The sequence below is a fragment of the Salmo trutta genome, chromosome 36, assembly GCF_901001165.1.
Source record: "Salmo trutta chromosome 36, fSalTru1.1, whole genome shotgun sequence".
Taxonomy (NCBI): domain Eukaryota; kingdom Metazoa; phylum Chordata; class Actinopteri; order Salmoniformes; family Salmonidae; genus Salmo; species Salmo trutta.
This window is the reverse complement of record NC_042992.1, coordinates 20,205,726-20,220,997: the sequence shown is the minus strand read 5'-3', so window position 1 is coordinate 20,220,997 and position 15,272 is coordinate 20,205,726. Positions and strand designations below refer to the sequence as shown.

The following is a 15,272-nucleotide window of genomic DNA, read 5'->3' as shown; positions in this document are numbered from 1 at the left end:
CTGGATGATGATGAGAGATGAGTCATGTTTTGGTCTTTTTGAGGGAATAATAACAGCAAAAATCTCAGTTGCGTTGTTTTGTTTTTGGATGCTGTAAAATCATTGTATTGTGCACAAGGCATTTGGGAAACACGTGACATTTTCTATCCACAACAAGACCTTTCACTATCCTTCGGACCTTTTGATGATTTAATCCGATCCTAATGATCTTCTACTCACTGGAGGATCTGTGATAAAGATAAATACGGATGCCATTATAAAAGACCAGCAGGAGAAATTTGAACAGTTGTTGAATGATCCTTTTGGTCCGCATCATGTTTGTAAACAAGTGCTGCCACCTTCTGGCATAATGAGCTTATGCCTCTGCCTCAAATGGCAGCCCATTCCCTATATAGTGCACTCCTTCAAAAGTAGTGCACTATAAAGGGAATAGGGTTCCATATGGGATGAAGATAATGACTTATAATCAACAAACCTACTCACAATTACCATTGTCCACTGAAGCACTGGTGTGTTTCTCTCTTGAGAAAATAATAAGTAATTATTGTCTGTAATGGAGGTTTGAACCTGACACAATGATTTGCATCACCAGCTGCTACTCTGGGTAAACAGGCTGGCAATCCTACCCCAGTGATTTCTAGTGAAGTGTGTTGTGATCAGAGAGAGCAGCTGTAATGCTGCACTTAACAGATCTATCCATCTCTCTCTCCTTCCATCCCTCCATTTTTCACTCTTGGTCCCTTGATCTGACAAAATCCATCTCTCGCTCTGTCTCTCTGTCTCTCTGTCTCTCTGCCAGATCAAGGGACAGAGAGTCTCTTAACATCCCTCCATCTCCCTCCTCTCATTCACCACTTTAACATTTGGAGAGTTTGGGACTGAGGTTCTATCTGCATTTTTGTCAAAACGTAGTTATTGATGTAGCCTTGTTCTGTTCAATGTTCTCTACCTATACAGTACTCTAAATACCAAAATTCATGTTATTAAGTTCAAAAGAATACTAGATAAAAATTGCTGACACAAATCAAACCAACGAGGGTTCGGAATTTGAAAGAAAATTATCTCGGAATCATCTTTTTAAGATAGAACCTTATAGAACCAGCAGCGACATGGCACAGCAGACAGATACTGTACTGTGTCCTGATAGAACCTTATAGAACCAGCAGCGACATGGAACAGCAGACAGATACTGTACCGTGTCCTGATAGAACCTGATAAAATCAGCAGCGACATGGAACAGCAGACAGATACTGTACCGTGTCCTGATAGAACCTTATAGAACCAGCAGCGACATGGAACAGCAGACAGATACTGTACCGTGTCCTGATAGAACCTGATAGAACCAGCAGCGACATGGAACAGCAGACAGATACTGTACCGTGTCCTGATAGAACCTTATAGAACCAGCAGCGACAAGAAACAGCAGACAGATACTGTACCGTGTCCTGATAGAACCTGATAGAACCAGCAGCGACATGGAACAGCAGACAGATACTGTACCGTGTCCTGATAGAACCTGATAGAACCAGCAGCGACATGGAACAGCAGACAGATACTGTACCGTGTCCTGATAGAACCTTATAGAACCAGCAGCGACAAGAAACAGCAGACAGATACTGTACCGTGTCCTGATAGAACCTTATAGAACCAGCAGCGACATGGAACAGCAGACAGATACTGTACCGTGTCCTGATAGAACCTTATAGAACCAGCAGCGACAAGAAACAGCAGACAGATACTGTACCGTGTCCTGATAGAACCTTATAGAACCAGCAGCGACATGGAACAGCAGACAGATACTGTACCGTGTCCTGATAGAACCTTATAGAACCAGCAGCGACATGGAACAGCAGACAGATACTGTAGTGTGTCCTGATAGAACCTTATAGAACCAGCAGCGACATGGAACAGCAGACAGATACTGTACCGTGTCCTGATAGAACCTTATAGAACCAGCAGCGACATGGAACAGCAGACAGATACTGTACCGTGTCCTGATAGAACCTTATAGAACCAGCAGTGACATGGAACAGCAGACAGATACTGTACTGTGTCCTGATAGAACCTTATAGAACCAGCAGCGACATGGAACAGCAGACAGATAGAACCAGCAGCGACATTGAACAGCAGACAGATACTGTACCGTGTCCTTATAGAACCAGCAGCGACATGGAACAGCAGACAGATACTGTACCGTGTCCTGATAGAACCTTATAGAACCAGCAGCGACATGGAACAGCAGACAGATACTGTACCGTGTCCTGATAGAACCTTATAGAACCAGCAGCGACATGGAACAGCAGACAGATACTGTACCGTGTCCTGATAGAACCTTATAGAACCAGCAGCGACATGGAACAGCAGACAGATACTGTACCGTGTCCTGATAGAACCTTATAGAACCAGCAGCGACATGGAACAGCAGACAGATACTGTACCGTGTCCTGATAGAACCAGCAGCGACATGGAACAGCAGACAGATACTGTACCGTGTCCTGATAGAACCTTATAGAACCAGCAGCGACATGGAACAGCAGACAGATACTGTACCGTGTCCTGATAGAACCTTATAGAACCAGCAGCGACATGGAACAGCAGACAGATACTGTACCGTGTCCTGATAGAACCAGCAGCGACATGGAACAGCAGACAGATACTGTACCGTGACCTGATAGAACCAGCAGCGACATGGAACAGCAGACAGATAGGGTACCGTGTCCTGATAGAACCTGATAGAATCAGCAGCGACATGGAACAGCAGACAGATACTGTACTGTGTCCTGATAGAACCTTATAGAACCAGCAGCGACATGGAACAGCAGACAGATACTGTACTGTGTCCTGATTCTCCTCTCTGTATTCATGTGATTCAAATGTGACATGGAAAAACACTGAAGAAACCAACCGTAACAGATTATGTTTAACAACCGCTGATCAAACTCCTGGCAAATGTAAGACTCACGTCCCATACATTCATGTTTCACTTATCAGACATTGAGCCAACAGAAATGTACTACTTAGTCTGTATCATACCATACTTAAACAATAGACGAGAGTGACACACACAGGCACACACACGCACAGACAGACAGAAAGAAAGACAGGCACTCTTCATTTCATGAAGCTTTATCCCACAGCTCCCCCATGGCAGGAGGCCTAGGCAGCCAGGCTCATATACATTTACACACTGCTCTGCTCCCTCCCCTAGTTCAATAACTCAATTATTCAAGACAAAAAGAATCAACACACACTTTGTTCAATTTAAGATAACAATAGCAATAGAATAACAACGATGATGATGATAATAATAATAATAATAATAATAATAATAATTACAACCATAGTCAAACATTGTATATTTCCAGGTCTTATAATTCTCTAAAATTCCTAATATTACACAGTCAGTCATTTTAAGGTGCACCATAACCTCTGCATGTGACATTTTCAATAAAACTCAACACATGTTGCACTATAACACATCGTGAAGAAGACAGACATCATTTTTTGCTTTTTTTGTTGTTCATTTTTCAACAAGTATTTCTTCGCAGAGTTTTCTTCCTCCTTCTCGACCTCTGCGGCATTAGATATATGTTTTTAGTGATTTAAAAGCAGTCCATAGTTGTTTTTTTGTTTGGCACACTTTTTATTTCTAAGCTGTTGTCATGTGGCACAAATGGATTGGATCGACCGGTGGCGTAAGGCCTGGTGTCTCAGAGGACTTCTGGAGGGCGACGAGAGAGAGAGAGAGAGAGAGAGCGAATCATTCATTTGTGCTTCAATTGGGAATATGAGCTATATTCTACAGTACATAATGGCCTACTGTGTATGAATCCTTGAGGACATAATATAAGATGTAATTGGTCCCATTCCTATTGCTGTCTTTGTTTGCTTTGCTTAGTTTAGGCTGTCTTCTAGACCGGCTGTGGGTTCTTGGCATGATGAATGGGGACTCACTTGCCAACCCAAGGGGCCTTCCCAAACAGGACTGGGACCCTATCCCACATAGGGCATGTTGCCCAAGCTCCCTGAGGCTGAGACCCAGGCTTGGGGATAGTGGTAGATGTTTGGAGCCCGCTCTCTGCATATTGTAGTAATAGTTCTAGTCTAATTATGCTGTAATTAGCCTGCCTTTCAGGCTGCCTTTTAAGTTCTAGTTAATTACAGCATAATTTTACCTGCCTTTCAGGCTGCCTTTAAGTTCTAGCTAATTACAGCATAATTAGACCTACATTGTAGTCATTTAGCAGACACTTATCCAGAGCGACTTAGTACATTCATCTTAAGATAGCTAGGTGGGACAAGCACATATCACAGGCATATAAAGTACATTTTTCCTCAATGTAGTAGAGTCAGTGCTAGAAACGGGGGGGGGGGGGGGTCGAGGTCTGCCTTTAAGGTTGCCTTTATGTTCTAGCTAATTACAGCTAGAACTGTGCTGAGCTATACACATGCTGGTATTTTGGTTATAGAGCAATGGATTGCTTACAGTGATAAAACACTTTATTTGTAGTGTTGAAATAAGCATTTTGATCATAAGGCATGTATGTAGGAATTAATCCTGACCTGCATAGCTACCTGCAGCATGCTGAGGCTTCATTGGACCTGTTTTCATGAGGAAGGGCTCCAGGATTGGGTCACTGACTATGTCACTCCCCAGTTGCCCCGGCCCACCGTTGCTGCTCCCGCTGTGATTGGGCATCTGAATGATCTGCTCAAAGTCAGCAGCCTCGCCATTGGCTGAGAGACCGTTCTGGTGCTTGGCTGGCTGGACACCGTTCAGCACAGGGGCAGACTCTGCTGCACTCTGCTGGCTCTCAGGAGCTGCAGGAAAAAAAGTTACAAGTTAGTCAAGGACCGTTTTTTCCATTGTTGACTGGCTTCTTTTTTTTCACATGTTGCAGAGTGACACTACAAATGTAATGGATATAATTTACTCTTAAACAAATACTGTACATAGCCTTTAACAGGCTGGGTTTTCAAGGATGGAGGGAGAACAAAGTGACATTGATCATCGCAGCCAACTTACCTTTACTTCTGTCCGTAGTGTCCTTGCCATTGGCCTGTGCTGGGGAATTGGAATCCTTCGGCAGTGTAGGCTAGAAGAACATAAAATGGCACAAATGGTTGCCATGCATCAACCAAGGGTGCTACACATTGGTGGTGTGTTGAGCATCTGGAAGAGCACTCTATAAATGCAATCAAACAAAGCGGGGGGGTAGGTCTATACAAAAATAAGAAAATGTATACACTCACTACTGTAAGTGGCTCTGGTTAAGAGCGTCTGCTAAATGACTAAAATGTAAATGTATTAAGGTCTATAAAGCACTATATAAATATAATTTATAATTATTATAAGGGTTTTAATATGAAGCATAGGCCTTACACTACTCACCTTTTCTCCAGAATCACGACTCACCTTTTTTCTGCATCACGACTCACCTTTTTTCCAGCATCACGACTCACCTTTTCTCCAGCATCACGACTCACCTTTGCTCCAGCATCACGACTCACCTTTTTTCTCCTGCATCACGGCTCACCTTTTCCTCCTGCATCACGGCTCACCTTTTTCTCCAGCATCACGGCTCACCTTTTCCTCCTGCATCACGGCTCACCTTTTCTCCAGCATCACGACTCACCTTTTCTCCAGCATCACTACTCTTACGTGTCCTCTTCATGATCTCCTCAAGGCGCTGTGAAATTCAACCGCAGAGGCAGATTAAGTCATCATTTCATTTTTTTTACAACTAATGTATTGTATTTCAACAGATTTTATATAGGCCGAGATATTTTCCTTGTAAGGATACATGATAGGTATTTTGATACACACTGTAAAAACTACAGACATGTTTGACTTCTCCACTTTGCTTCCCCCTCCATCCCTCTCTCTCATCCCTCCATCCTTCTCTACCTTCTTTCTCTCCAGGCGTGCCTGTTCCTCCTTCTGGAAGTGCTTCTCTCTCTCCAAGCGCTGACGCTCCGCCTCCTCACGAGCTCTGGCATCAGCCTCTTCCCTCTGACACAGACAGACAGGGGAAAACAACATGATCAATAGATTATCAATAGTATGATTGAATAGGCCTACTATATGTGCTGTTATTATGATAACAAGGAAATTACTTGACAAAGAAATGGAACCATGTCAATCTTGATTAACGAAAAACAGAATTAGGATACATTCTTTCAAGGTCATTTGTCCCAATTGGCAAAATGATAAATACAATAGTAGATTAATAAATCAATTCCCTAACCACTAGGTGGCAGTATAAGTCTACACTGCAGCAGGCACTGTAGGGCAGGGCTTGATGTCTCAAATAATAATTCCCTTACATGGCTCACTGGGTAGTTAGATTTTTTTTACATTTATTTAACTAGGCAAGTCAGTTAAGAACAAATTCTTATTTACAATGACAGCCTAGGAACAGTGGGTTTACTGCCTTGTTCAGGAGCAGAACGACAGATTTTCACCTTGTCAGCTCGGGGATTTGATCTAGCAACCTTCTGCTTACTGGCCCAACGCTCTAGCTACTAGGCTACCTGCCGCCCCTTTATTACTGAGTAATCAGTAATAAACAGATTTTGTGAATGGAGGGATGAAACCAAGCTATGATATGTCAGAATCACATCTGTCATTAATTAGACCAACCAAGGGGATTTTAAAAAAAAAAGTATTTATTTTTATTATTTGACCTCTTATTTAACTAGGCAAGTCAGTTAAGAACAAATTCTTATTTACAATGACAGCCTAGGAACAGTGGGTTAACTGCCTTGTTCAGGGGCAGAACAACATATTTTTACATTGTCAGCTCGGGGTTACAAGTCCGACGCTCTAACCACTAGGCTACCAGTTAAAGCTTGGTCGGATATACCGCAGGCAGCAAGGAAGTAAATGACAACATCAATAACATGTTATGCTTCACAAATAGTGCAAAAAACTTAGGTTAGGCTACAGTTGAAGTCGGAAGTTTACATGCCCTTAGGTTGGGGTCATTAACTTGTTTTTCAACCACTCCACAAATGTATTGTTAACAAACTATAGTTTTGGCAAGTCGGTTAGGACATCTACTTTGTGCATGACACAAGTAATTTTTCCAACAATGGTTTGCAGACAAATTATTTCACTTATAATTCACTGTATCAAAATTCCAGTGGGTCAGAAGTTTACATACAGTAAGTTGACTGTGCCTTTAAACAGCTTGGAAAATTCCAGAAAATGATGTCATGGCTTTAGAAGCTTCTGGGAGGCTAATTGACATCTTTTGAGTCAATCGGAGGTTTACCTGTGGATGTATTTCAAGGCCTACCTTCAAACTCAGTGCCTCTTTGCTTGACATCATGGGAAAATCAAAACAAATCAGCCAAGATCTCAGAGAAAAATTGTAGACCTTCACAAGTCTGGTTCATCCTTGGGAGCAATTTCCAAATGCCTGAAGGTACCACGTTCATCTGTACAAACAATAGTACTCAAGTATAAACACCATGGCACCACGCAGCCGTCATACCGCTCAGGAAGGAGAGGCGTTCTGTCTCCTAGAAATGAACGTACTTTGGTACGAAAAGTGCAAATCAATCCCAGAACAACAGCAAAGGACCTTGTGAAGATGCTGGAGGAAACGGGTACAAAAGTCTCTATATCCACAGTAAGACGAGTCCTATATCGACATAACCTGAAAGGCCGCTCTGCAAGGAAGAAGCCACTGCTCCAAAACTGCCATAAAAAAAAATCCAGACTACGGTTTGCAACTGCACATGGGGACAAAGATTGTACTTTTTGGAGAAATATCCTCTGGTCTGATGAAACAAAAATAGAACTGTTTGGCCATAATGACCATCGTTATGTTTGGAGGAAAAAGGGGGAGGCTTGCAAGCCGAAGAACACCATCCCAACCGTGAATAACAGGGGTGGCAGCATCATGTTGTGGGGGTGATTTTCTGCAGGAGGGACTGGTGCACTTCACAAACTAGATGGCATCATGAGGATGGAAAATTATGTGGATATATTGAAACATCTCAAGACATCAGTCAGGAAGTTAAAGCTTGGTCACAAATGGGTCTTCCAAATGGACAATGACCCCAAGCATACTTCCAAGGTTGTGGCAAAACGGCTTAAGGACAACAAAGTCAAGGTATTGGAGTGGCCATCACAAAGCCCTGACCTCAATCCTATAGAACATTTCTGGGCAGAACTGAAAAAGCGTGTGCAAGCAAGGAGGCCTACAAACCTGACTCAGTTACACCAGCTCTGTCAGGAGGAATGGGCCAAAATGCACCCACCTTATTGTGGGAAGCTTGTGGAAGGCTACCTGAAATGTTTGACCCAAGTTAAACAATTTAAAGGCAATGCCACCAAATACTAATTGACTGTATGTAAACTTCTGACCCACTGGGAATGTGATGAAAGAAATAAAAACTGAAATAAATAATTTTCTCTACTATTATTCTGACATTTCACATTCTTAAAATAAAGTGGTGATCCTAACTGACCTAAGACAGGGAATTTTTACTTGGATTAAATGTCAGGAATTGTGAAAAACTGAGTTTAAATGTACTTGGCCAAGGTGTATGTAAACTTTCGACTTCAACTGTATGTTTTCTATGGCATTTCAATGTTCAAAGTCGCCTGGAATATAAAACTTGCTTAGTCATGGTTCATGAGAGAGCTTTCTCTACTCTCTGATGCCTGACTATCTTGACACACTGCATGGAAGATGGCTGGCAGTGTTAGACAAATGGCAAATTGAACTGGGCTTCCCTAGGGGGAGAAGGGACTCAAGGGCGTGTGAATGCTACATGCATGGGTAGTGGGTACACTGTCGCTCCCTATCCCCTGTCAGCTCACTGCAGTGTGCAGACAGAGGGAGGACAGAGCTGTCACTATCTCACAGTCACAACAGCCCTCTAAGCTCCACTAAATGCTGGGCCAACACTATTATGAAGGTCAACAGCTGGCATCTGCCTAGACTGGGCATGGAGGCTGTTACATGCTGATGGTACACCTCACAGTAACACACATTCCCTCCCATACCTAGACGTGCTTAGATGATAGGGCATCAGAGGATAGGTTTCAAAGTTGGAAATTGTATTTTAATATGTTGAGAATCCTTTTACTTGTGGTTATCAGCTGGCTGGCCTGATAAGATGTGGACTATGCAGAAACCAACTTTGAAGGCTACCTGTGTCATATCTTCTATATCAAGACTCCGTTACCCATAATGCTGCTCTCACCTGTTTCTGCAGGCGTTCATTCTGCTCCTGTTCAGCCCTGGCTCTCTCCCGCGCCTCCTCCTCCTCCTCCAGACGCTGCGCCTCGTCTCTCAGACGCTGGTCCTCTGCCATGAGGTGCGCCTCCTCCTCCCTGCGCCTCCTCTCCTCCGCCTCCCGAACCATGCCCTCCTCACGAGCAATCCTGCATGGGGAGCACGCTCCGTTAGGTCTGCACATGCTAAGATACGCTCATACTGGACAGTATTCTCATTTCAACAGACACAATGGTTCATGCCAATGCTACACACTTATATTTGTCGCCAGACCCACAGACCCAATCTCAGCTCACTGGTCACGATAACAACACCCACCCGTAGCACGCGCTCCAGCAGGTATATCTCACTGGTCATCCCCAAAGCCAACACCTCCTTTGGCCGCCTTTCCTTCCAGTTCTCTGCTGCCAATGACTGGAACGAATTGCAAAAATCGCTGAAGCTGGAGACTTATTTCCCTCACTAACTTTAAACATCAGCTATCTGAGCAGCTACCCGATCGCTGCAGCTGTAAATAGCCCGTCTGTAAACAGCCCACCCAATCTACCTACCTCATCCCCATTTGTTTTTATTAACTTTTCTGCTCTTTTGCACACAAGTATTTCTACTTGCACATCATCATCTACTCATCAATCACTCGTGTTAATTTGCTAAACCGTAATTACTTCGCTACTATGGCCTACTTATTGCCTTCCCTCCTCACGCCATTTGCACACACTGTATATAGACTTTCTTTTTTTCTATTGTGTTATTGACTGTACGCTTGTTTATTCTATGTGTAACTCTGTATTATTGTTTGTGTCGCACTGCTTTGCTTTATCTTGGCCAGGTCACAGAACTAGCTTACCTGGTTAAATAAAGGTGAAATAAAAAATAAAAAACTTTACATTCAGTAAACCCTTCACGTCTGTAGACAGACATAAATACACTCCAGTCTATAATACTTAATCATTAAACAGTGCTATAATATTAACACAATGACATGTTTAATCAACTCCAGACAGTTTTAGACTGACCTTAACCTCTGCTCCTGCTCAAGGCGCTCCTGCTCCTCTCTCTCCCGTTGCTCTCTGGCCTGTCTGCGTTTCTCAGCCAGCACTCGTGCTGCTTCCTCTGGGTCGTTGGTGCCGGCTGAGGGCCTGGAAGCTGGAGTAGATGATGTAGCCGGGGAAGCTGAGGCAGCCAGGGTAATTGGGGCAGTTGGGGTAGCCAGCTCAAGGGTTGAGGCAGGAGTGGAGGTGACCACTGTGACTGGTGCACTCAGAGATGGGGGTGTCACCGGCGCCGAAGACACCATAATGGCAGGAACGTTACTGGTGCCTGTAAGAGCAAGAGGGACAGGAGAGGCCTCTGTTTCAGATCAGAAGCCACATGATAGACCATGACCCTGGAAAATGCTTCAGGGCTCATCTGAAGCAAACATCATAAAGTCTAAACAATCTGCGTGTTTTCTCCAGGCAGAGAAGTATCAGCTGAAGAGAAACATGAGACCCACCTGATCTTGGACAGTGGGACCGCAGTAATAATGTATGGCCTTTACGGTAGAGTAACTCTGGATAATAAAAGATACATGAACTCCAGAGAAACAAATAGGTCATGGAATGTCAGAATATACAGTATGGGCTTGTGCTGAAGGCCACACTCAACCACAGGAGGTTGGTGGCACCTTAATTGTGGAGAACGGGCTCGTTGTAATGACGAACAGAATAAGTGGAATGGTATCAAATACATCAAACATGGTTTCCAGGTGTTTGATACCATTCCATTTGCGCCGTTCCAGTCATTATTATGAGCAGTCCTTCCCTCAGCAGCCTCCACTGCACTCAACGTGTGCGCTCCAGTAACACTACTGGTGTGGCTGTAGGCCAAAACATTTAAGACACCCTGGCGCTTGGATACAGTAACCATGGTGAACACACTTACTCTTTGTCTCAGGAGTGTCAGGCTGATGGGGCTCGCTGTTTGTTTCCACGGCGACAGCGGCGACCGGCTGGGGCTGTACCCTGGCAGGTGTCTGGGCTCGTTTGGGGCGGGTTTTGGTGCCCGAGGGGGTCTTCTTGTCTGTGGAGTGGTTCTTGGGGGCCATTGGAGGGCAGGGTGACAACGGTCTGCTTTTGGGCGCCGCAGGCGACGGAGGTCTGTTTTTCGGTTTGGGGGTACTGCTGCAGGAAGGGAGAAAGGAGAGGCAAAGATGGAAAAAGGAATGGAAAAGAGAGGGGAGTGTAAATAAAAACAGCAGTAGAAATCATAATATCTGTAGTTTTCCTTTCAGACAGGTTGCAGGTTATTTTATTTAATATTTCAACATCACTCATCAACTCTGTGGTCTAGAACTAGGTCAGAAAAAGTATTATTGAGAATGACTGAATCTATGTAAACGTTCAACGCTCAATAACGCTGCCATGGTCCCATGGCCCTGTTGTAGTCAGACGTGAGATGAGACCATTTCTGATTCCCAAATAGCACCCTATTCCCTATGTAGGGCACTACAAGGGCTTTGGACAAAAGTAGTGCACTATATAGAGAATAGGGTGCCACTTGGGACGCAACCCATGGTTCTTCTCGGTTTCCCAGCACTGAGCAGCACCAGCATCACTCAGGGAAGCCCCATTCTGTCTGAGTGCTGCTGCCTCCCTCCTGCTTCTGGTCTTGGCAGACAGAGCCCTCAGCTGAATGGTGTCCAGCGGCTCTTTGGGCCCAGTTAAAACAGTCTGGACCATCTGTCAGTGAGACAGACCATTTAGCCTGGCCCGGGGCTGAACCTCGATCCCTCTGCTAAGCACTAAGCTAACCCAATGCGGATCTCTCTTCACAAACACTCTATTAGGATCTAATACATAAAGGTCAAATACAAGATGGCTGTCTTGTCTTGGTCAATGATTATAGAGAAAGATAATGTAGCAGAGAGGAAAATAAAACAGTTAGACAGTATATATAAACTGTAGATCAATAGCTTTTTTAACAAACAAATAGGATTTCTAACTTGAAAGGCTGACAGTATAAAGAAGACAGAGTATTCTACTATAGGGACATGTGGTATAGGACAGTTTAGAGTAGTTGTGCTGTTAAGTCTAAGACAGATTCTAGGCTCTGATCTGGGTCTGATCTGTATCTAACAACACCTTGACGCCGGCCTGGATCTGGTGGTGGTCGGGGTCGTTGTTGAGGTCTTCTTCTTCTTCAGCACGATCTCTTTGGAAAGAGCATTCTTCTCTTTTTCGTTCTCCCTCTCCTTGTCTTTCTTCTCTTTCTTTTTCTTATCCAACTTTGAGAAACAGAGAGAAAGGGGTGACCAGTTAGTGCTAATGACATGGTGTTGGGAGACCAGAGGGTAAAATACATGTAACTACACATCAGTGTGAGTGTGTGAGGATGTAAGCTAACCGGCGTTGAGCTCCGTCGGCGTTGGCGCTGTGTGATGTCAGGCGTGCTGGCGGACACTCCTCCCCTCCAGCGCTCGGAGGTGTTCCGGTGAGGGTGGTGGTGGGAGCAGGCGTCCAGGGGGCTGGCTGAGGCTGAACGGGAGCAGTGGTGAGAGTCTGAGTACAACACAGAGATGAAGAGAAACAGGCTGGATGGACTAGGTCAGGTCAAGACTCCTATTACAGTCATGATAATGATAGGCCACTTAGGCCAGCTACTGAGAACGTAATGGTGGCTGATACAACCATTCAGGGTGGCTGTCTGGCAATATTAGGTTCTGCAGGATTTGTGGCTGAGGTGAGTTTACTTCCTATGGCTGAAATAAGGCATGAAATCATGATACTGTAACTAGTGGGAGTATGGTGCATATCATACATGCTGAATGTTTTTCTCTGAAAGAGAAGGAAAACACTAGAATACCAAAGCTTCAACCCTGTAATTGTAAGTTAGCATCAAACAAAAGGAGAGAAGGTACATTTCCTGTAATGTTAAGTTCTATAATGAAAGTAGAGTAAAGGGTCCTAGAGAGGGGTGACTCACGGAGGTCCCGGGAGTCGCTGGGGTTGAGCAGGGTCACAGCGCTGCGGCTGCGGGCCAAAAAGGACAGGGTGGGAGTCATGAGCCTCTCCACGATGCGGCTCTCCCACGGGCTCAGACGCAGACTGCGAGCTGGGAGACACAAGAGGGTGCTGTTAATACCTGGGTGCCCCCCCCCCCCCCACACACACACACACTGCAGACTCCCCTGAAACAGACACTGCACCACCACCAGGTTCAGCCACCGTTCCCCAGTCACTCACTGACGACACTGCAGCACAGCTTTTCATCCCCCAACACAAACAGGCCTCTTGTCTGACCACACTCTCTCTAACTGCACCAACCTCACTCTGACCACACAGAGACAGTCACAGACTTCTCTTCAGTTGTACATTATGATGTGGAGAAATCTGGAGGTGTTTCACCTACAGTTACATGTCCTTAATACAACTTTACCAATCACACATATTAACAAACCGACTCAACTGCTTCATTTTGAAAATGTTACTTCTTTCTAGATTACTTACCATTACAAAACACACCACCCAAAAGCCATGGCTATCTAGTAGGCCATGCAAAGGCAGGTTAAAGTTTCTGATCAATTCAGCATTATAAACTGGGTGGTTCGAGACCTGAATGCTGATTGGCTGACAGCCATGGTATATCAGACTGTATACCACGGGTAGGGCAAAACATTTATTTTTACTGCTCTAATTACGTTGGTAACCAGTTTATAATAGCAATAAGGCACCTCGGGGGTTTGTGATATATGGCCAATATACCAGGGCTTTGCGTCGTGTCTAAGAACAGCCCTTAGCCGTGGTATATACCACACCCCCACGGGCCTTATTGCTTAATTATAGCCTACACTACCAGGATGCTACGAGTAAGGCTCACTCTTATGATGTCATTAGGTCAATATCATATGTCTGTCATATGATGTTAAGTGTTACATTAGTGTCATAAGATGAAGACTGATCCAAATGAAGTTCAACAACAGGAGGATGTGTTTGATGCATTGTGATGGGCTGCTACACAGACATTGGTTGGCACCCAATTTCCTATATAGTGCATTTGTTTTGACCAGGGCCCATAGGACTCTGGACAAAAATTGTGCACTACATGGGGAATAGGGTGGCATTTGGGATGCAGAATTTTGACAAACACTCTTAAGAACAATCATAACTGGAACAAATGTAATGTCAGAGCAAATGTGTTTTGAAAGTTGTGAGAGCCTGAAATCATTTGTCCCTAAAACTACACCAATATCAGAAATGAAGAACATTTCAAACACAGCATATAAGACAAACAAACACAGAACTGCCGTTGTAGTGAAAGAACCAGACTGGTGGATTTGTTAGAGGCCTCTTTGAGAGTTCTGTGTGGAGGAGAATTTGGAGGAGAAATGACAAAAACCTTTTGAAGATGAGTTGAAATAGGGACACTGTGCAATGCAGCGTTGCGTAATACTGTAACATACATAATACAGTACCTCCCGTTCCTCTCAAACTGGGGTAACGAGTCTGACCCTCCCCCTGAGTCTACTGGTGTCTCATAAACTTCTTTCTAAGTAATTGGCAATTATCTGACTACAGAGTTTCAGCATCTTCAATGGGCCATTCATAGTATCCCACAATAGAACATTTACATGGGCTTCTCAAGTTCAACTCCATCACAAGGACAATTTGACAGTGGAATGTCGCAAAATGTCCACAATGAGATGACCAAAACGGTAAAGGCCTAAATACCATTCTGTTAAGAGACTTCCTGTACATTGCTTCGCTGCTGGACATTTTAGCAGACAATCTTATCCAAAACGACTTACAGGAGCAATTAGGGTTAAGTGACTTGCTAAATGGCACATCGACAGATTTTTCCCCTAGTCGGCTCAGGGATTCGAACCAGCAACCTTTCAGTTATTGGCCCAACACTCCTAACCGCTACGTTACCTGCCGCCTACTGGTTTATTGTGTGGCCCCGAGTCTTGAGATTAAGTCGGCTATGCTAATGAGCATCCCAAATGGCACCCTATCTCCTATTTGTATTTTTTTATTGACC

The 15,272-nt window shown here is 44.3% G+C and overlaps 1 protein-coding gene across 6 annotated transcripts in view; it reads right to left on the bottom strand.

Moving 5' to 3' along the window:
* Window positions 1-3,108: 3,108 nt before the first annotated feature.
* The window catches only part of map7d1b (MAP7 domain containing 1b), a 53,315-nt gene continuing 41,151 nt past the window's right edge, over window positions 3,109-15,272 (bottom strand). For 4 of the 6 annotated variants that reach the window (XM_029734970.1, XM_029734974.1, XM_029734972.1 and 1 more), the window contains 11 exons: window positions 13,218-13,346; window positions 12,639-12,793; window positions 12,377-12,519; window positions 11,178-11,416; window positions 10,271-10,574; window positions 9,223-9,403; window positions 5,909-6,013; window positions 5,637-5,690; window positions 5,027-5,096; window positions 4,564-4,821; window positions 3,109-3,721 (listed from right to left, as the gene is read on the bottom strand). In XM_029734970.1, coding sequence (XP_029590830.1) covers window positions 3,711-3,721; window positions 4,564-4,821; window positions 5,027-5,096; window positions 5,637-5,690; window positions 5,909-6,013; window positions 9,223-9,403; window positions 10,271-10,574; window positions 11,178-11,416; window positions 12,377-12,519; window positions 12,639-12,793; window positions 13,218-13,346 — 1,649 coding nt within the window. In that variant the 3' untranslated portion in view covers window positions 3,109-3,710. The remainder of the gene's footprint in view (window positions 3,722-4,563; window positions 4,822-5,026; window positions 5,097-5,636; window positions 5,691-5,908; window positions 6,014-9,222; window positions 9,404-10,270; window positions 10,575-11,177; window positions 11,417-12,376; window positions 12,520-12,638; window positions 12,794-13,217; window positions 13,347-15,272) is intronic. The other 2 variants (XM_029734971.1, XM_029734973.1) reach the window with 2 other exon arrangements.